At 41.2% G+C, this 21,560-nt stretch overlaps 1 protein-coding gene across 3 annotated transcripts in view; it reads left to right on the forward strand.

Moving 5' to 3' along the window:
- LOC117489513 (retinoic acid receptor gamma-A-like) overlaps positions 1 to 21,560 on the forward strand; it is a 46,109-nt gene that overhangs the window by 20,978 nt on the left and 3,571 nt on the right. For 2 of the 3 annotated variants that reach the window (XM_034138836.1, XM_034138835.1), the window contains 6 exons: positions 18,341 to 18,489; positions 19,201 to 19,342; positions 19,444 to 19,607; positions 19,741 to 19,917; positions 20,112 to 20,316; positions 21,138 to 21,296. In XM_034138836.1, the coding sequence (XP_033994727.1) occupies positions 18,341 to 18,489; positions 19,201 to 19,342; positions 19,444 to 19,607; positions 19,741 to 19,917; positions 20,112 to 20,316; positions 21,138 to 21,296 (996 nt within the window). Of the gene's footprint in view, positions 1 to 7,720; positions 8,793 to 18,340; positions 18,490 to 19,200; positions 19,343 to 19,443; positions 19,608 to 19,740; positions 19,918 to 20,111; positions 20,317 to 21,137; positions 21,297 to 21,560 lie in introns of those variants that run through there. The other variant, XM_034138837.1, reaches the window with a different exon arrangement.

Consider the following 21,560-nt stretch of genomic DNA (forward strand, 5'->3'; position numbering starts at 1 on the left):
GTTGCACTTCACAGTGACACACACAGACCCAGAGAGAGTCAGGCAAACACTAACAACTTTGTCAGTGTTTAGAAAATGAAGTTGATTTGAAGAGAGGAGGACACATTCTCCTTTAATTACCCTAATTTATTTCATTTCCTGAAAAAGCTTTAACTCATCTCCTTATTTTTATTTGTTTCTCTTATCTTCAGTATAATTATATTACTCTGACATTACAGGATTGAAGCGCAATGTTTTATGAATCTGCATTCAGATAATTATAACCCTTTCGCTACTCATGTTTACTTCCCTGTAATGCTTGTGTTGTAGCAATGTGAAGTTATAAGTATAAATAAGAAAACCTTGCCTCAATTAGTAATAAATCATGCAAGAAACAACAGACAGAAGTAATACAACTTCATTGAAATCAACCATAAGAGTTAATACAGTCGGAGTTACTATTAATTAGTATTAGAGACAAATATTGACAAAGGTGTATTCTTGGACCTGATCATACAATCATTGTTGACAGTGTTTGGTTTGTTTGCACTCCACTCTCTTTCTGGGAATATTCAACATTAATATAGAGAAAATCTAAGGATAACAAAGAGAGCATTTCCTCCACAGATCAGCTTTTGTTCATTCAAAGTAAATGCATCATTGTGTTAATATAAATGCTACTATTCCCAAGTGATCTAGTCTCTACATTTGCTGTCCAGACGTTGAAGTCATTTCAAAAGTTAGGCAGAATAGCTTGTATCCTTATTAATCTCTATTCTGATCGATATACTAGGCTGTGAAGTGTCCGTCAAACACTTCCACAGTATCTCTCCTCCTGTACACTGACACCTGTTGCTGAACACTCCTGTCAATCAGTGTGTGTATGAGCGTGTCTCATTGTGTGCACATAATGTGTTCATTGAGCGGCTGATATATGTTTATTTAGAGACTCGGGCCAACGACTAGGTGTGTAGCACGCACCATGTCATACATCTTTGGCATGTTGCCCCTGGGAGTATTTCACACATTTACAGACAGAGACAGAAAGATATGAGGGGCCGATTATGTCAGTCAGGATCGACGGCAATACAGATGGGCACGCGTGAAAAAACAAGAGGCCTTAAAAACTTTCAGGTAGATATCTCAGTCACAGTTCTTTCTCAGGTTGTCTTTATTTCATTGGTCATGGAATAGTGAATTGTGATAAAAAACATTTGAGTAATTAGACCACAAGCATTGGTTGAGTAATCAAAACTTCAGTTTAAAGTGTAATTCTGAAAAGAGAAAAGTTGCATTTTCTTTGTCCTTAAATGAGGCTTGTGAACAAGGCCCTGCCGTCAAATACCACCAGTGAACCCTTTCATCTACAGTGCACATTTATAAACTGTGTATTCATTACTACTTTTCTACATATCGAGATTTCTCTGTTTAGCACATTTATCTCTGATCCTCTAAAATGTTAATGCAAGTCAAATAATAATTCTTGAAATAATTTGAATAATAACAAATGCCTTGATGGCTTCTAGGATTGTACATTTTCATAGGATTTGTTGAAGAGGGAAAACAAGCTTGCTAACTGACAGTGAACACTAAGTAATCTAAACTTGGCAACCTGGATTTCACTTACCATTCATAGACTGTATATGTTACAGATGCCAGCGATTTTGGCCTGGGTGCCCAACAAACATGTTAGGGAAGTGAGCACGGCATTGCAGGAATTATTCAACCAAAGAAGAGCAATGTTTGGCAGTAGTATTACTACCTGGTGGGCAGGACCTTCACTGTTGTCACACAACCGTCATCTCTGGTTTTTCAAAACTAATAAACGCAATGCTTGTCTAATCTGATCCGCTGTATGAGTTCACCTTCACCATTGAGTATTAAAAAGGGAAATATAATCAAGTCCCTAAAGCCCTGTGTAAGCTCCTTTTGACAACACCAACCTTTAGTTCCTCACCTGAGCTTCAGTCCAGCCTGCCAAGTGATAAATGTACTAAAACCTCCACATATCCAAGGAGACCATCTGGAAACAGGACGACCCTAAAATTCAGGAACTGCATGAGACCAAACTAATTCTCAGATCCTTTGTGGTTTCCGCTCTGAATTGACTAACACTCTTGAGCCTTGATCATAATGAGGGTAAGGAGCTGACACATTTATCTATCAGCTACATTTCAAGAAATAGCTGTATTAACTCTGTAGACATCCCTCGTTGAAACTGTATGTTGTGGTGTTTAGCCAACAATGGTTTCCAGTCCTGATTATTTTTACAGGAGGAAGACTAACCATGAAAATAATGAATCCATTATTTACTATCACGTGAAGCTGCAGTAAATTACTTATCTCTCATTAGTGCAAAGTGAACAAAATTATACCAAATGACTATAGAAGTTTAAGGGGGATTTGCCAATTAATACAAACCAGGTCCTAATCAGTGTGAGTGGAAGACTGGACTTTGTTCTCTAATGAGATGAAACTCGAAACATCCCTGGACTTGAAATGAGTGGATATCCACATCAAAAGCTCCCTGCTGTGTATTCAATCATACAGTAAGTCCTGCCCTCTTTTCCTAATAGCAGTGGGAACTGGGAATTAAGGCCCAGACGCACAAAACCGGCATCAAAGAACTAGTGATGACGTAGGCCGACTGTTGCTGTGCCTCACGATGCCGGCCAAAAAGTTGGACTTGGACACAAAGCAAAGATTATAGCCAACAGCCAACAACTACGCACGTTGGGTGCATGGAAATGAGTAAATAACTCCAGCTGGCAGCTGTAGTTTGTTTTTGTCATACACAGATGGAAACCAGAAAAAAAGTAGCGCTGTAGATCGCTGTAGCCCTTGATCATTTGTGACACTGTTCTCACTCACCATTTAGCATCATTCAGGACGGTCCTCTCACTGTCAATGTATCTGAGTAATGGAATGATGCAGGAAAATGAAAATGTAGTCGAGCTGAACAGCCAATCAGAGTGATGTAGGTCGAAACAGGAGTTTACATCACAAGGGAGTTAATTGACTAAAAGCCAATGGGATTTTTCCATTGGATTTCCGTATATTGCAGAAATAAGTTCTGTGGCAAACACACATTGATGACAATTACCTCATTTTTGTTCGGCAGGATAATCTCCAAACAATAACACCACTGTGTAGCATAAATACAAGCAGCAGAAATAGAAAGCTAATGTTAGGCTATCAACAAACTCACGGGCTCTGATTTAAATCTCTGCAGCTTGTGTTAACCACAGACCATCTAACTGCAAACACAGGGAAATCACCGTTGACTTTGAGACAAGGCAACCGGATGTGGTCAAATTACAAGTCATTTCTGGGTTTTATGACTCGTTCTTGCACCACTCTATAGACTGAAAAGTAGCCGACAGTGTCCAACTATAGCCCAAGATGCTGAACACACCGCAAAAACAATGCGTCATATCTCAACTAACAGCCTGAAATTGTTTGTCAGGATGGACTTTAGTATAAGAGCGCCCAAGGAACTCTTCATGGTCAAGGCTCTTATGCCCAGTGCTTCCTGGTAATACTATAAATACATGATACCATCTCTGGAATTTAAGTAAATATTTCCCCACCAGTTTTTTTGAACAATATATTCCTTTTTTCATGACATTAGGATACAAATTCAGTTTACATTGGAATAGTTGTTTGGTTATGAAAAGGAAGAAAGTTCACCGTAGTGAACACGAGGAAAATAAGTGTATTTTTCCACAACGAACACAATGTCCTTTCGTAATTTCTGTACTAGTCACATCTTGTTCTTTGTAATGGCGCGTGTGTGTGTGTGTGTGTGTGTGTGTGTGTGTGTGTGTGTGTGTGTGTGTGTGTGTGTGTGTGTGTGTGTGTGTGTGTGTGTGTGTGTGTGTGTGTGTGTGTGTGTGTGTGTGTGTGTGTGTGTGTGATATTAGTAACTTGAACCTAAAGGCACAGAGCTAGGCTTGTGTGTTTTTCTTTGTGTCTTTCATCACAGGCACTCTGTTTAAGCACATACACACATAATTGTCCGTGCGTCCGAACACACACACACACACACACACACACACACACACACACACACACACACACACACACACACACATTTCCACTGCCACTCTGTAGGCTGCACATTCCAACACCCATGAATATCACAAACCAGCAGCCTTGCACTCCTTCCCTCACATTTGTGACTATATTTGTGCGCTTGCTGATGACCGCAGTGAGACTTTATCCAAATATCTGCGGCCGGAGAAGCTGCTGGTGTAGAGAGAGAGAGAGAGAGAGAAAGAGAGAAAGAGAGGCACAGGCCATTGTTCAGCTTTGTGTGTTTGTGTCAGACATGACGACAGGATGAATAGCCGAGAGACCGGATTGTAAATAGTTGTAATGTGACTCGCTCGTCTTATAAAATGTGTGTGGAGGAACGCAGAAGTCTGCAGTCTACCCAGCTGAAATGGTGAGAGTTTAAGTGAAAGAAAGTGAGGCAACTTGTTCTTTCTTCTTCACATTTGCACTGCATTTGTGTGTTACTTTTCCTCAAAGCAGCAACAGGGGGCAGGGTGCTGTGAGGCGGGGAGGGTAATTGTCTCAAGGTGTGGAGAGAGCTCCGCAGGCTGATACTGTGCTCTGCTCCCTGCAGTGTGTCATTGTAGTGTGTGTGAGCGTCTGTTTGTGTGTGTTATCATGGTGAAAGACAGGTAAAAACTCCACTTACTGACCACTAAAGAAAAGAAAGAACTTGCAAGATGAATACAAAATGTGAAGGAAGAAAACAGCAGAACGGGTGCAGGCTGTTATTCTCCAAATAATAAGGAGAACAATGAAAAGAAATGGATTCAGGGGGTTCTGAGAAATATAGGCAACCAAACAAACAAGAGGAGAAAAACAAAGAAATAGAGAATTGTAACACACAAGGGTAGTATGAAGCTCACGAAGCCACAGGCAGGACAATTTGGGAAGTCAGTGTGTATGTGTGTGTGTGTGAAGGAGGGTGTTAGAGCCCCAGTGGGGGTTTCTTCTAGAGTTCATCCCTCTTGAACGAGGGAAGGAAAGGGAGGAGGGTGAGGCTGTCTCGTATACAAACTATCCAGACTCCGGGCCAGTGTGGTTCGCCTGCAGCAGAGTCCCACTTCTGTGTGACTGAACTATCCAATAAGCTCCGGGAGGGAAGATAACTGAATCCATTTTGAACTGAATTGAAGGAATTGAGTTAGATACTCCCATATGCCAAAAACAAATGGAAAGAGAAAGAGAAGCTTTACGAGGCAAATAAAATTGCAGTAGTGACATGGCAAGGATGACCATTGAGAAGGAAATGTAGAAATGATGTGGGGACTGAAACAGATCAGACTTCAGGCTTACAATTAAACTTTAAAAGCTCAGACCCAACTGGCAGAAATACTGCATTTTTTTGTAAAGTCCTTTCCCTGTAAGAAATACAAAGCCATGTTCAACACCATGTTCAACTACAATGTATTTGAAGGGTCTGTAAATCCTCCCATTATTGTTTTGAGGATGTTTCATGGAAAAATGTTTTTAATATTGCAGAATATAGGTAAAATACTGATAGTGTTCAATTCGACTTTACAACATGAACAAATTCCAATTAGGTGCCAGGAGTTGCCAAACATGTGTCAACAAACAAGCATGCAATTCAACATATATATGAAGCATAAGGTAATATTAATATATGTAAATATGAATCAATATTCATTTGAGTTTAAAGTGGGCGGTTGTTTTAAAGGAACGTTTTTTTAGTGAATAAACAGCTGCTTGTAAATTCAACGAAACATAAATCGAATAACTGACTCTGAACATTGTCTCTGTTTTCTATACACATTTATATTTTGTGTAAATATTGTCTGATTCTGATTAGGGTTGCAAAGGGGCGGAACATTTCCGGTAAATTTCCGGAAAGTTTCCATGGGAAGTTAAGCTGGGGAATTTTGGAAATATTCGATGCAAAATTAAACAAAAAACATGACATTTCAAGAGATTTTTTTAAATGTTAAAAAACATTTTTTTAAGTAGAACAGAACAAGTTTTAATTATTTTATTGAACAATTATTTGTTTCATTGAAGAACGAAAACAGGAATGTTGAGTTAAATATTACTCATCCCCCCCAACCCCACTCATTAAAAAATGAACAAAAATGCACCCCCCATCCAAAAATCCCCAAAATGTCCCATTAAACATGCAAATCTTCCTTCAAGCAATCCTCTGCATTTTTTACCCTTTCAGTCAACGGGCTCTTCCTGGGCCTCATCAACATCCAACTCTGAGTCTTCCTCTTCAGTGTCACTGTCCAGCCTTGTTGAGGATGGCTCCGTGTCAGGCTCAGAGAGCCATAGGTTTGCCCGAATGCCAACCAGTTTTTCCACTCTCACATTTGTGAGCCTGTTGCGAACCTTTGTGTGGTCTCAATAGCCATGCAATAAGCAGTGTGCTATGGCATGGATATTCAAGTGTACTTGAATGGCATCTGTTTGTTTTAGTCAAGATTATGCTAAAATATACTTTCCCCAACTATATTTAAAGTGGACCTATCATGCTATATTTGAATAATATAGAGTAGGACCATACCTATATAAGGCATATTTATACTTTTTTTTTTTTTCAAAATACCAAACAGATCATGCATTTTAGCCATGCCTCATTTCGCTCAATTTGCACTTTTGTAGCCCTGTTTTTGCAAGGGCTGATTCTGTGAGAACAGCACCACCTACAGGCCTGGCATATGTACTACAGCGTCTCCAGCGCTTTCGAACAGCAATGGCCGTGGCTGTCTCCTCCTGATTGGTGGAGTTGGCCCAATAGCCGTAGCGCCACCGTCCTGACGTCAGGACAGTGTTCAAATCTGGATCAGTTTTTATCAGATCCGTTGCAGCCCCTTTTTTAGAGATTTGGGTATGGAGGAAAATAGAGAGGGTTGTGTTTTCTGACACTTGGTGAGTTCCCTGGAACACCGGGGACACATATTCATGTATAAAAGACGTACAAAAGTGCATTTTGCATGATAGGTCCCCTTTAAGTTCCCTATGAAGAGCCAACCTTCAATTTGGAAAATTCCCAGTTTATTCCCATAAATTCCCGTTAATTCCCATGGAAAGTTTCCATCTTTGAAAATTCCCGGAATTTTGCAACCCTAGTACTGATAAAGTGATACCAGATACAAAGCCTTTTTTCTGGAAACTTGCAAGAAAATACCAGGGAATATCAACATCTAAATAAGGAGCTATTCTCTATTATTATTCTTTTGTTTGATTTCCTGTTTGTTTTTCAGGTCTTTTTTTGTCCTGTTTTATTGTATTTATATTAAATGAATAATAAATAGAAGTCCAGTATACATTTACTCAAGTACTGCAAGGATTTCCATTTCCTGTTACTTTATTCTAAAGTTAGTTTAAAGAAAATCAGATAAGTAATACAAGATATAATCATCAATAATTTAATTTATTATTTTATAGGTTAAGAAAGACTTTGTAAAAACAAAGTAAAAATAATCAGCTCCTTCTTTGCAGCAGGTACTTTAAATTAATATACACATTTATAATGATTGTTATCCAACAGTAAACATATATTATTCGGAAATTGGCCAATGTGCAGAATGAGTACTTTCGCTTTTATTACTTCAAGTAAATTCTGATGCTTTTACTTTGTAATTTAGCTTAAGTACATTTAGGAAGCTGGGCTTTTACTTGTATCTGAGTATTTCAACACTTTTGTTTTAGTAGTTTATAACAATGAAATAGTGTTATCCTAGTAGTCTGTCCACCTCTGTGCAGTGCAACACAATACCATGCTTTTAATTTGGGGGAACTTTCCAAAATGAGTATTTGTCAGCAGGTGTTTCCCTGTCACCTCTGTAATCCCTCTGCACTGTACAGAAACCACACCAGAGAATACATTTACGAGGAAATTAGAAAATGACACTCACCAAATTGCCTCTCTCTCAGCACCTTCTCTACTTGCTCAAAACAAACCTGTGTGGTGGGAATCTTTGCAGAAATGTGGTAGAGCTGTACTGTTTGTAAGAGAGGCAATTCTCCCTGCTGTGGTCAAACACAAAGAGGAATTAATGCAGAAAGAGTCAAGTGAGGGGAAGTGAGGAGTGTTTGTGTTCATTTGCAGAATATGAAATATGGAGGAGCAAGTTGGAAAACTTGAAGGAGGAAAGGGGGAAGGAGAGAAACTTTGGTGCCTGACCAATCAGAAAGCAGTTACACACCCCCCCAGGCACTGTGTCCCTCCCCCTTCTTCTCCCCCGACCCCACCTCCTTTCTCTGTGCTGAGAGAGCATGTGGATAGTTGGCTGAGTCTGTGGTGGAGTGCGAGAGGCCCAGAGAGCCGGCAAGAGGGGAAGCTCAGATCAGTTCAAAGCAGTCAAGATAAAGCAGGAAGGCAAGCAAGTGATCCTGGAAGAGAGGGGGTGAAATCAGTTTGGGTTGTAGAGCAGAAAAGAGGGGAGAAAGACAGGATTCTGTGCTTCCAGAGGACTTGGTTGGGACAGGACACGCAGTCCTGCCTGGGGGCAACAAGAGACCAACTCACAGAAAGAGAGGGAACACCTGGAGCAGGCAGAGTTACACTCACAGGAAGCCTCAGATTCGACACTCACTTTGTCTCAGCGTGGCTGCAGAAGGCTGTAGTTTGTGTTTGCTGTGATTTGAAAGGAGCATGTTTGACTGCATGGAGGCTCTGGGGCTGGCCCCTCGGCCCCTCTTTGATGTGTCCGGACAAGGGTCCTGCATGCTCAGCAAGGCCAGCTCGTACTTTTCAGGCCTGGACCCCTACGCCTGGGCCGGGACCGGCAGCATTCAGTGTGAGTACTCCATCCTGCTGGCCATCACACTGGTACAGAGCAGCTGTGTGTGTGTGTGTCTCTGTCTGTGTGTGTGTGTGTGTGTGTGTGTGTGTGTGTGTGTGTGTGTGTGTGTGTGTGTGTGTGTGTGTGTGTGTGTGTGTGTGTGTGTGTGTGTGTGTGTGTGTGTGTCTCTGTGTGTGTGTGTGTATGTGTGTGTGTGTGTGTGTGTGTGTGTGTGTGTGTGTGTGTGAGTTCTTATCAGGGTCCTGGTTTTGTTATCATAGGGCTCTCTCCACAGGAAGAGTCAGATTCCTTTCGATTCTGTGTACCCATTCTCACCCTGCTTTTTGTTTGTTTGTTTGCTCAGTGTGCTTTGTGAGAGTGAGTGAGTGAGTCGGGGAGTGCATATTTATACATCATCGTGTTTGTTTTCATTATGAATGACTCTGCATGATTGACAGCTCTTTCAAACAATTCGAGAGCTGACCCGGCGACGTGTGCAGAAAACAGCAACGTCCAACCAGAAACAGCTCTGACAAGATTGAAAGCAAATGGGCCTTGAAATCACACGGATGTGATTTGGTCAGTAACTCACACTCATGGAATCACATTTAGTTACAAACCAATTATACAAGATGAATGAATATAAAGAAGGACTGATCAATGTCAACATATGATCAATCTGTTACGCTATGCAACAGTTATGTGAAGCAATATCAGAAGAAAGGATGGCTGTAAGAAATGAGAGGTTGTTAAAAGATGAAATATGAATCACTTGACAGATGTTTCCTGACACAAGGCTAGACATTATTTGGACATATTCTCAAAAGAGCTGAAGGCACAGATTGCATCAGGTATTAACACGTGTGATAAAAAACAAACACACTGTCGCAGTCACACAGCCAATGCAAAGATACATTAGAAAAATACACTCCAGCAATAATAATAAACACACTTTTTGCTATTGTCTCTGTCCAGACTCTTTGATTAAACTTTGCTTTGTGGCTTGGAAAATCCAACATTGACTCTGAAGTCTATTCACGTGTGTCACTGAGCTGAACACAACATGTTTTATGTTCAAATCATCTTCTCCACTGCGGGATGTCCTCATTGCGCACCTTGAGTCTATTTATCTTCAGTAATTATTTAGATACCAGTGCATCAGGTCCTGTCAGGTCCTCAGTGCTCACTAATGATGACGGATGAGCAGTCAGGATGACAAACACCACAGCAGGGCCTGTTTCAACTCGCTAAGGAGCTGCGCCAGATGTCAGCCCCACAGACAAATGTCCCCAAATGTTCATTAATCTTCTCCTCTTCATATGAGATCACTCCAGTTTGCTTTGAAGGGTTGCCGTTTCTGTTCTCAGCTTGAACTAAAAAAACGACCACAGGGGTTCGGGGGAATTTAGCCCATTTCTGTTTCTGAGTAATATTAATGGATGGGAACATAACTCAACTCTGACATAACTTCATATCTTTATTTAACTAAACAGAATAGATTTGACCTCAACCGATCTCTCTCAAACAGGAAGCTGGGCTGGTGATCTTAAAATCCCACCGCTTATAACTGGAGCTGAGACAATTCAATGTATTGATTAGTCAATTGACAGAATAATAAATAGCAACTCTTTCAATAATAGATAAATGAAAGCCCTTCTCTGTTTTAAATCATTTAAAGTTTATATTATTTAAAATGTTGGTCGAACAAAACCAGATTATTGAAGACAACATAGTTAGCTCATTATTTATTTTACACAGATCAAACGATCAATTGGCGAATGACTAAATCAAATAATTTGCAATATTAATAATGATAAATACACATGTGTGCATAATTCTTCATGTTATGATTAAGTCTAAGTCACCAAACACTTGGCTCAAACACTTTGAGCAAGACATGAGCAACTCATGTATTCCAAGATTTAACCATTTAAATGATTTCATTCAGACTTATTCATTGTAAAGATAGTCTTTAACCTTTCGAGTCTCAGCCACTGTGAACATTCAAAGTAGAATTAAACTTCCTCCACCTTTCGTTTGATTTTAACTAACCCTTTGTGGTTAAAACATTTGCAAATGTCGACATTTAGACTATTTTCATTATTCAAAATGGTCGACATTATATCAGCCGCCTTTATTGGGAAGTGAATACAAGTGAGTTGTCTCAGTGTTGCTCTCAGTGAACATGCACTGTTGGACACTGTGAGTCTAAATTCCTGAGTGCATTTTGGCCTCTGTGTCTTTTTGACACCAGCTTTCTCCCCTGTGTGAGTGTGTGTGGGTTTTAAGGGGGGGGGTCATCTTTTCCTGTGTTTTTTTTTTTATGTGAGGCAGTTCAGCACCTCTCTGCCTTCCTTTGTTTCAACGTCAGGAGGCATTAAAGGAGCGGGACATGCCAAAGTCTGTTCGCTCTCTGTGTCACTCTCTCTTGTGTGTGTGTGTGTGTGGGGGGGGAGGTCGTCTATGTGACATTTGTTTTTTCCTTTTTGAAGACCCCCCCCCTACCCCCCCTTTCTAAACTTGATCTCTCTCTTCCAATAGTGTGCACCAATGTGTGTGTTCTTTGCTCAAACTTGGCTCAGTTTACACGCTTAGTGTTGTGTAACCAAGAGCCTTTAATGATTCAATTACAATTACAAAGGGTCAATTAAGAGATTAGGTGGTGTGTAGGGGCATGGGCAGTTAAAGGAGATGCGGGCTGAAAGAAGAGTCGAGGGTTGAAGTTGGATTTGGGATCAAAATACCCCCCCCCGATGCTTTGTATCTTGGGGTTTTGAGGCCTTGAGGGGAAACGCTCTCCACTCCTCTGTGATAATCTCCCTTTTCTCTGGCACCCTCTTCTCTTAAATGGGTTCTTCAAAGTTAGTTAAACAATGCTCCTCGACCCTCATATCATCCCACAGGAGGAGAGGGGCTAACTGTGATACAATGGTATGCTGTTACGGCCAGTGATAGAGCCAGAAGATACTGTATGTGCCTGATCTATGAGATAAAACAGTAGATTTTTACAGATGATTGTTTTTAGACTAAAAGGGGCTTAGATGATTACTTTTGCCTCCGCCTGTACGAGCATCACCCTGATAAAATAAGGTTATCTGTGTCAGTGGGTCATGAAATACAGGCCTATACTCCTGTACTCTTAATGCCTCTGTCCTGTCTTTTTTTTTAACACTGTCACTTTCTCTACAATGGTGAGAAGGAAAGTACACAACCTCTGTGAACCCAGAAATTCAAGTTCAGTGCTGCCGTAGCAACTGAACAAACTGTTTAGCTCACTTAAAATAACCAAATGAACAGATGCTGGTCAATTGTCAACATTTTAAATTATACATTTGGAACTGCAAGTGTCTGTTTCCACACAAGTGTGAGTGAACAATGAGTAAATAAAAGCACATTTTCAATACACAAACAGTGCAGTGGCTAGGTGTTCACAAAGGAAGGTTTCGGGTTACAACCTACACTTCAAATGCCTTGTACTAAATTCAGATAATTAACACAGGAAAAAAACACAAACAGTCTCTTTCTTTCTTTCTTTCCTATCGACAGCCACACATCCCTCTTTGACCATAAACCCGATTCTTCTTCAGGTCTTGTCAGATTATTTAGTTACTGTGAATTGTGCAAAGACTGTAATCAAATTATTACTCTAATCTTGTTATTCACTGTAATGAGGTTACTGTTTGCCTGTTACAACAGACCTTATTTACCTTTGATTCTGAACGCCTACACACTCATCTGTTGGGAATGACAAATACTGTATCTTAGGAAAATGGTTGAGGAAAAGCTCTGATTTAAACCCATTGAAACAATTTAACTCAGTGCAGAATAACATTATTAATTATACGTTACTCTTATTAAAGCTACAGGAACAGAGAGAATCCCAGGCTGCTGATAGGCCAGCTTGAAACCAACATCTTGTGAGGTTTAGTGAGTCCTGTTCCAGCTTGTCTCTGTTTGTGGCGTCACAGCTTCCAGCCATGTCTCCACCACATTCACTGTGTCCTGGGATGACTCTGAATAATGAGACAATCTTTTACGTCTACAAAACTATTTGTCAAATATCCCACAGTGTGCTTACCGTCTGCTTTGGTTGCAGGAATGTGGTTTAAATAGCTGACAAGACATTTTCAAAAGAGTAACTTTGAACATAAAAAGCAAATAAAAGCATAAAAGCAAAATGGAGGCCGACTAGAAAAGGGGGGATAGAGAGAGGGACTACATCCAACAAAGATCCAAAGGCTGGAATTGAACCTGGGAGTTCAATCACTATTTATAATCCACTTTGCCTGATTTGTTTCTGTAGAAGATGTGTTGGAGAGCCATGTTGGTGTTTTTTCAGGATGGAGGTTGTCTTAATAATATTAAAAAAGGCAAAAATAGAGATCTGGGTTTATTGGGTGCTATAAAAAAGAAGGGCTGTGTTGTATGCGTGATGATGAATGGGAAGGACTAACCCAGGTTTAACAACCGATCCCGTAAAAGCACCCCCCACCCCACTCTGCAGACAAAGCCTAACTTTGTGACCATGAAAAAAAAACAACATATTACATTAATGTTGTTTTCCAGATGTTCTCCTCATTCTAAAGATCAAGAGAACATGAGTTAGGAAATATGTATGTTATACTCTTTTGGCCCACAGTTATGACTGTTCCTCTGAAAGTGTTTAAGGTTTGAGTATGTGTCCAGGATTTCTGTTTTTGTAAGTGAGCTTGTGCAAATGTGTGTGTGTCCCTTTGTACACCCTTGTCTATGTGTTGGTGTGTGTGTGTCTGCTTCCTTTTTAAGTGTTTGGTGCTGCTGTTTTTATTGAGCCATCTCCTGGACAGTAGCCTGGTTTTCACAGCCTTTCCTTTAAAAAGGCGCTGCCAATGACAGGAAGGACTCCTCCTCCTGCCAGGGCAGGAAGGCAGAGGGGGGAAGAGGGTTATTACTGAGGGTTGTGCTGAGGGGGGAGCGCAGGGGAGGGGAGGGGACGCTGGTATTGAACTTAGAACAGCTGATGAAAGGGATTGTCACTCAGATCTCCCCTATCTCCTCCCTGCTGTCATGGTAATTACTCGCTCAGCATATTTGAGGCTATGGCTCTCCCCCACTGTTAATCTGCACTCATGAATTACAACAGAGTACAGTCATTGTAAGCACCAAACATGCATTTTTATAATGAAAGACCGTGTCATGTAACCAGAATTGAATTTACAAAATACATTTCTTTGAAAATGACACAAAGGAGTTTTATGTCTTATGGCTATTTCATGATGAATGATGTTTAGTTTCCTCACACTGTTTCTGTGATTGTTTTCGGACTCAAAGTCACGCTGAAAACCCTCACACACACACACACACACACACACACACACACACACACACACACACACACACACACACACACGCACACACACGCGCACAGCTGACCTGTGGCCCCGTGCAGCAGCCCACACACACACATATTCACACGTGCACGCACATTCCACAGTGTGCTGCTGAACATATTGTGAGGCGAGAGGTTATGTAAAAACTGAATTTCCTATCAAAATCAATCTTTGGAGGATTCAAAGTGAAAGAGGTTTCAGTCAAAACTGCTCTTTCGCTCAATTAACTTTGTTTTAACAAAGATCTGAGGTTAAAAATGATATCTTATCTCAAACTAAACAATTGACCATGTATTATTGCTTTGTTATGATGCCACAGTGGTCCACTACACTCTGGAGCCCCCAGGCCACAGTCTAGTTCAATGAGATGCACGGTGTTGTCAGGCTGCATGCCTACAGGCCAGATGTCACACTGTGTCCACTGCACAGCCACTCCAAGGCAAGGAGAAACACCTTCAATATCTTTGTAAAACAAACCACATGCTCACTCTGTCCATGTGTGTGTGCTGCAGAATTTAAACAACTGCAGCTCCATGCATCAATCTGCGTTTCATACTTTTATTAATAAATGACAGATTAGTTCTGAAAACCGTCTGATGACACCAGCTTTGCCTTCCTTTCAGTATAAAAGCGGTTATCAATGTAAAAGTCTAGTGTACTAACTGCAAACAAATGATATGATGTAAAATGTGTACTGTATACAATTCAAAGTTGAAATTGGGGGGGCTGGCAGTATGTGGCTGTTACTGAGTCCACTACTGCTCAGGATTGAAGTTGTCACTCCACCAAGACTCATCAGAGCTGATAAGGAAGGTGTCCGCTTTCAGAAAGGCTTTTGTTGTCTAAACACAGACCCAGAAACAAGAGTAGATCAACTGAAGTATTGTTAAGAAATGCTATTGTTAGGTGAAAAAACCCTCACAAAACACCGCTTTTCACAATAACCATCCAATGACAGGTGATGTGTATAGTTCTGATTGCATGTGAAACTTTGCAGAGGGTGTAAATCCGGCTCGCTGATGAGTGATTCATGAGTCATTCTTTCTGATCTGCATCCAATAGAGGTGTGCTGATTGATGTTGTGACACGCTGAGGGGTGAGTTGTAGGTGAGAGGGAGAGAGGCATTTTTTCCATCCGCGGCTCTGAGGCTGAGCTCAGTTCAGGGTGATGACAGCCCTTGACAGTTTTTGGCTCCTCTCCTTCTTTTCTCCACGGCAGGTAAAACCCCCCTCCTCCCTCCTCCCTCTCTCTTTCTCTCGCCGCCTTCAGCCCAGTGTCTCTCGCCCTGTCTCCCTGCGTCATGTTTGTGGGAGTCACGTCGCTCCTCACCCACTCTCACCACCCTCAGACGGTGTCACTCACTACCTCTCTCCTGGCGCCAGATGCAGCTTCTCTGTTTCAATGGGAGCTATTTTTCCACTTGTTCTCTCAGGGCCACTTTTACTTTGTCAGTGTTACTATATAAACAGAAAACAGTGATCATGTTACAGTGCCACTCATTCAGACCCACCCCCCGCACCTGGGCTCCGATGCCCCCCAAACTGAATACATTATAGTATTTACCTCCTGCAACAAGCTGCTCTTTGTTTACCCGTAAACTCACGTGAAACATGATACGCTCTCCTGCAAACTCTGAATAATTTCTCTCATTGTTGGAGAACAGTGCTATTATTTAGAGCAAGTATATGAATTAGGCAGACATGACAATCTCTATAATCTTTATAATCTGGTTTTCTGACAAGATAAACCATGAGGTACACTATGAACATTACCATCAGGGCCACAACTAACAATCGTTTCTTTATCTTTTATTAAGCCTGTTACTTTCTCAATTAATCCATTTTCTTTATTATAATATTATACTATTATTATATTTTTATGGAATGAAAGATGATTGTTAACACATTCCTGAAGTCCAAGACGCTGTCTTCAAATTGTTAATTTAATCCAAAAACTGAAGTATATGAAAGTAACCATAACAGAGAAAAGCGCATGACAGATAGCAGATCAAATAATGCATTATTAATGATTGTATGTGCTTTTAGGCAAGTTGTTGTTTATCAGGGTTGTTTTGTTTCTGTTGGGAAATATAATTGACCTAAAGACGTAATACATAATCTTTGTCAAAGAAAAACGGATTTAAAAAAAAGGTTTGGTAAATGTTTCAAATAACATATACCACATTAATCACATTTTCAAAGTATCAGCACTTTAGCTATGCAGTGCACACATCTGGTTTATATTGTATGATGAAGCATAAAGAAGCTCAGTGCAGGTAGACGGATTTCTTTGTCTATAATATAAATGTTATAGGAACTATTTAATATATATCTTATTACAATAACATTTGGCTATTCACAGTTTGGGACTTCAAACAACAGAATTATTCAAATGTGAGCACATTACATGGGAAGTTAATGGTCGATGGTTTGGTGTGTTTTTTATTTCCATTTCAGACTATTTTCACTTTAAAAAAACATTATCCTCAGTTATTATTTTGCACACTTTTATCAATGAATGAATGAATTAATTACATAATTAATTTAATTACACACTTACAAAGCACTGTGTCAAAACCAGATCAGAGTAACCAATGAATTATTTAATGGAAAACTAGGGTTGTTTTTTTCTCAAAACTTCCAAAACATTTTTACTTTGGATAATAATAATTAATTGTAGGATGAATTGCTGCAACGGCTAGAAGTAGCAACAGCTTAAAAACACATTTCCTCCAAGTCATGATTCACTGAATGTTGTGTGAAATGACAAAGTTCAGAAGTCTCTTGAAAGCTTAAAGCAAGCTGATGGTCATGTCGTTAGCAATGGCCTTCTTCAGTCAAGGTCAAAGTTAAATGGTCAGGATTTCTTTTAACCTCTCGGCCACTGGGAAGTTTCTGTCCTTGGACTCACCTCCTTCTTTCTCTTTCTTTTTCTTTTCATTTTCCCCTCTCTGTTTTTATTAGATTATTCCTTTGTGCCTTTGCTTTCGGTTTTTTGAAACCTTACCACTCTTGTTAATGGCAGGCTGAAGGTTCAGGTTGGGGTTGCTGCGGTGGGGAGGGGGCCACATTTGGTTCAGTCCTGTGCTATCCATTGAAGGCGACAGGAGGGGCTGTGACTTTGGGGTTTTTGACCCCAGATTCTTTATTTTTACTAGGAAGGGATCCAAGGATGGAGCTGTTGATGTGAATAGCTGCCCAAGGTGACTGGATCCCAATAAAGAGGCCGTCAGCCTGGCCGGGGGCCTCCTCCCCATCCCAGACACAACCTTTATAGGGCCGCTTATGAGCCTGGGCAACTATTAAACCCTGTCCAGCCTGCACTGAGGAATTTAGGGCCAGGAAACAAGGGAGTGGGGGTGGGAATGGGCAGAGGGAGGTGAAGTTGGGGTGAGTGAAGGTGAAAGTTGAATGGCATGTTCGAAGGAATCTGGTTGTTCTTGTTCATCACCTTCAAATGTGTACCGGGCGTGTTTCACTCTGTAAGTTCAGGGAACCACGTCTTTTTTTAAACAGCTGGATACACTTGTACCTGCGTCTACTTTACATTGTTTGTTTTTGAACGTTTTCATTAGCAGCAGTTGAAGGACTTGTGCCTATGGCCAGCAAATGGTGTTATACAGTGTGCCATTTTCTTTAGCGAGACAGCGAGAGGGAGACAGCAGAGTCTCATAAACATCCCGCCTCTGTTTGTTCACATGGGGCAGGAGGTATATAGGCAGGTCTGGTTGGACAGCCTTTCAAATAAAAATGTGAGCGTGCGTGCACACACAAACACACACACACAGTCACACACACACACAGATGCAAAGATTCAGATGTCAGTCAAAAAGTCAACAGAGGTATGCTTCTCCCCCACTCACCAGTAAATGGAGAAGCCAATCAAATCTCAGCTGCCAATCAGCATTTTATCAGCAGGGCCATCTGGCCATCAGCTAATTGTGTCTCTTTTAAGTCCCTGTCAATCAGCAGTGCCCCCTCCACCTCCTCCCCTTTCTCTTAAAAATGTCTGCCTTTGAGCTTGCCTTCTGGCTCCGAGGGGTGGCCTGCATGGGGTTGGGGGTTGTTTGTTGAGCATTCTCTCTTAATCAGTTGCTGTATTAGCTTTCATCATAGTTTCAAAGACTTTAAGCACTTATGTAAACAAGATGTTCTGATATAATAAGAGTTGCTTTTTGTTTCTTCTTCCTGCAGCGGTGGAGACCCAGAGCACCAGCTCAGAGGAGATGGTGCCCAGCTCTCCTTCCCCTCCTCCCCCTCCTCGCGTCTACAAACCGTGCTTCGTGTGCCAGGACAAGTCATCTGGTTATCACTACGGAGTGAGCTCCTGCGAGGGCTGCAAGGTAAATGAAGCCAGAGACACCTGAGGAGTCACATGACATGTATGAAGGGGACAGCTGATGTTTCAGCCACAGCCGGACAGATGTCAGCACTGCAGAGCTGTACTGTTAGCTTCTGTTGAGCTGCCCCCTAGTGTATCCTTACTATCAATGCACATTATTAATGTAACAGCCAAACATTGTGCTGCATGTGACCAGCAAATGTCAACTGAATCTACATGCAATGACAGCTTTGCTAAAGTAGGGCTTTAGAGCTTGAAATGAAATGAAAAAACACATTTGGAGCTTTTGTTTGCTTGAAGTCTATAAACAAAGAACAATATATTTAGAAAGAAGCCGTGAAAGACTTCGGTTCTAAGTCAGGCAACACATGTATGCAATGCATCAAGCATATTACAATTTATTTTATAAGCATTACATTAGAAATCAATCAACTAAAAGTCTATAACCATCTTAACGACTCTGTTAGGCTGAACACAGGCAGAGAAGTGCTTCAAGCTTCATGATAACACACAGCCACAATGAAAATGCTAACATTCTGATTTAATGATGACAATATTCCCGATCTTGGTAAAGCATGTAAGCATCACAAATATCAGTTTAAAAAAAAAAAAACATCACACCTGATGTTGTTGGTTCTATTTTCAGAGATGTTATTAAGAGCATTTTACAGGCATGATCAGTGTAAAATGCATTTTCTTATTTCTGTTTCAGGGTTTCTTTAGGCGCAGTATCCAGAAGAACATGGTGTACACCTGCCACCGAGACAAGAACTGCCAGATCAACAAAGTGACGCGCAACCGCTGCCAGTACTGTCGACTGCAGAAGTGCTTTGAGGTTGGCATGTCCAAAGAAGGTGAGAAGAAAATATGGTCATCAATATTATTGTTACAAAGGAATACTGTGGGAAGAATTGCCTTTTAAACCACGTCTCCTTGTGCCTGTATTTCCTTTTAGCGGTGCGTAACGACAGGAACAAAAAGAAGAAGGACGTGAAGGAGGAGGTGGTGCTGCCAGAGAACTACGAGCTGAGCGGGGAACTGGAAGAGCTGGTTAAAAAAGTCAGCAAAGCTCACCAGGAAACCTTCCCATCTCTGGGCCAACTGGGAAAATACACTACAGTACGTTTTGTAATGCTTTATCACCTCCACCCCCTAAACCCTCCACTGAGGCATTAGCTCACTGCTTTGCCAGAACGCTGTATGGACTCTGCTCAAGCACACAGACCAAAGTGTCCCTCTTTCTCTCTCCCAGAATTCGAGTGCCGACCACAGAGTGCAGCTGGACTTGGGCCTGTGGGATAAGTTCAGTGAGCTGTCCACTAAGTGCATTATAAAGATTGTGGAGTTTGCCAAGCGGCTACCAGGCTTCACCACGCTCACCATCGCTGACCAGATCACCCTCCTCAAATCTGCATGCCTGGATATCCTGGTACCAAACACCTCCTCTTTTTTAATCCCCTTCCACCTCCCTCACGCTTTCTCATTTTGTCACGCTGCTTAACTTTAAAATGATTCATCTGAATAGCTGCCATGATTCTTTTTTCCACTGAATTTCATCCTCCTTTTACTAACTGCCCACATTGTTCTTTCCTCTCTGTTTTGTTATTGAATTCCTTCTCTTAGATGCTGAGGATATGCACTCGCTACACCCCAGAACAGGACACAATGACCTTCTCTGATGGCCTCACCCTCAACAGGACCCAGATGCATAACGCCGGCTTCGGCCCGCTCACAGAGCTGGTGTTTGCCTTTGCCGGTCAGCTGCTGCCCTTGGAGATGGACGACACAGAAACAGGCCTGCTCAGCGCCATCTGCCTCATCTGCGGAGGTAGGTCTTTTCTTACCGGCGTGATATCATTAGCTTACAGACTCTTAAAGGTCTCCTGTCATGCAAAATGCACTTTTCGATGTCTTTTACACATAAATATGTGTCCCCGGTGCGTCAGGGAACTCACAAAGTGTCAGAAAATAAAACCCTCTCTCTTTTCCTCCGTACCCAAATCTCTAAAAACGGGGGTACAACGGAGCTGATCCAGATTTGTGTCCGATATGACGTAATATCGGAAATGTGTGCTGGCTTTACACCCACGGCCCTATCAGAAACGTCGCTATCAGAAACAATGCCCGACGGGTTTTGGAAGTAATATGGTCTTTGTTTACATTAGCAAGCATCGCTAACACTCAGAGCTAACCTGTACTGGAGAGAGTATGTGTAAAAAAGGCTGAAATAAAAAAAGGAACTCACCTTGTAGTAAACCTGCAAGAGAAAAAGCATTTGAGCTCCATACTCTTTCAGAAATAATCCTTGATGTGGTTTGGAACATAATATGGCGTTTAATCACGGCAGCATTTAGCAGTATCTGAGTATAAGCTTTAGACCCAGAATCAGCACTTCTCTAACAGGGCAGAAATATAGGGATATGAGGGATGTCTAAAATGCATGATCTGTTTGGTATTTTGAGCAAAACACATCATAGACATGTTTTTTATATAATTGTATATATCTGAGACCCATAATATATGCCTAAAAATAGCATGATAGCAGATCTTTAAAATGTTACTTTTCTCATTGTTTTACAGTTCCCTCACTATAATGTTTCCAGCTTTTCTACCATTTCTTCACCTCTTTGAATATGTCTATTGTTTCAGACCGCATGGATCTGGAGGAGCCCCAGAAGGTCGACAAGCTGCAGGAGCCACTGCTGGAGGCTCTGAAGATCTACACCCGCCGCAGACGCCCCAACAAGCCTCACATGTTTCCCCGCATGCTGATGAAAGTCACAGACCTCCGAGGAATCAGCACCAAAGGTCAGCTGAGGTTTCACACACCAGTATCACATAAAATAAGCAGGGCTGTAACAAACCTTCCTACAAAATGTACCCACAGTACTGAGAATAAACAACTGTATAGTACTTATTGTTGGCATTGAATAGCAGATTTTGCATTTTTGTTTATGTTTAATTCCATTTTTGGAAAAAGTTCTTGTGTTATTATTATTTCAGAAAGTTTTACTATCAGTACACAAACTCATAATACAAGATATCTTCAGAAGTGAGAAGTAAATAAGTAAA

The sequence above is a fragment of the Trematomus bernacchii genome, unplaced genomic scaffold (genome assembly GCF_902827165.1).
Source record: "Trematomus bernacchii unplaced genomic scaffold, fTreBer1.1, whole genome shotgun sequence".
Taxonomy (NCBI): domain Eukaryota; kingdom Metazoa; phylum Chordata; class Actinopteri; order Perciformes; family Nototheniidae; genus Trematomus; species Trematomus bernacchii.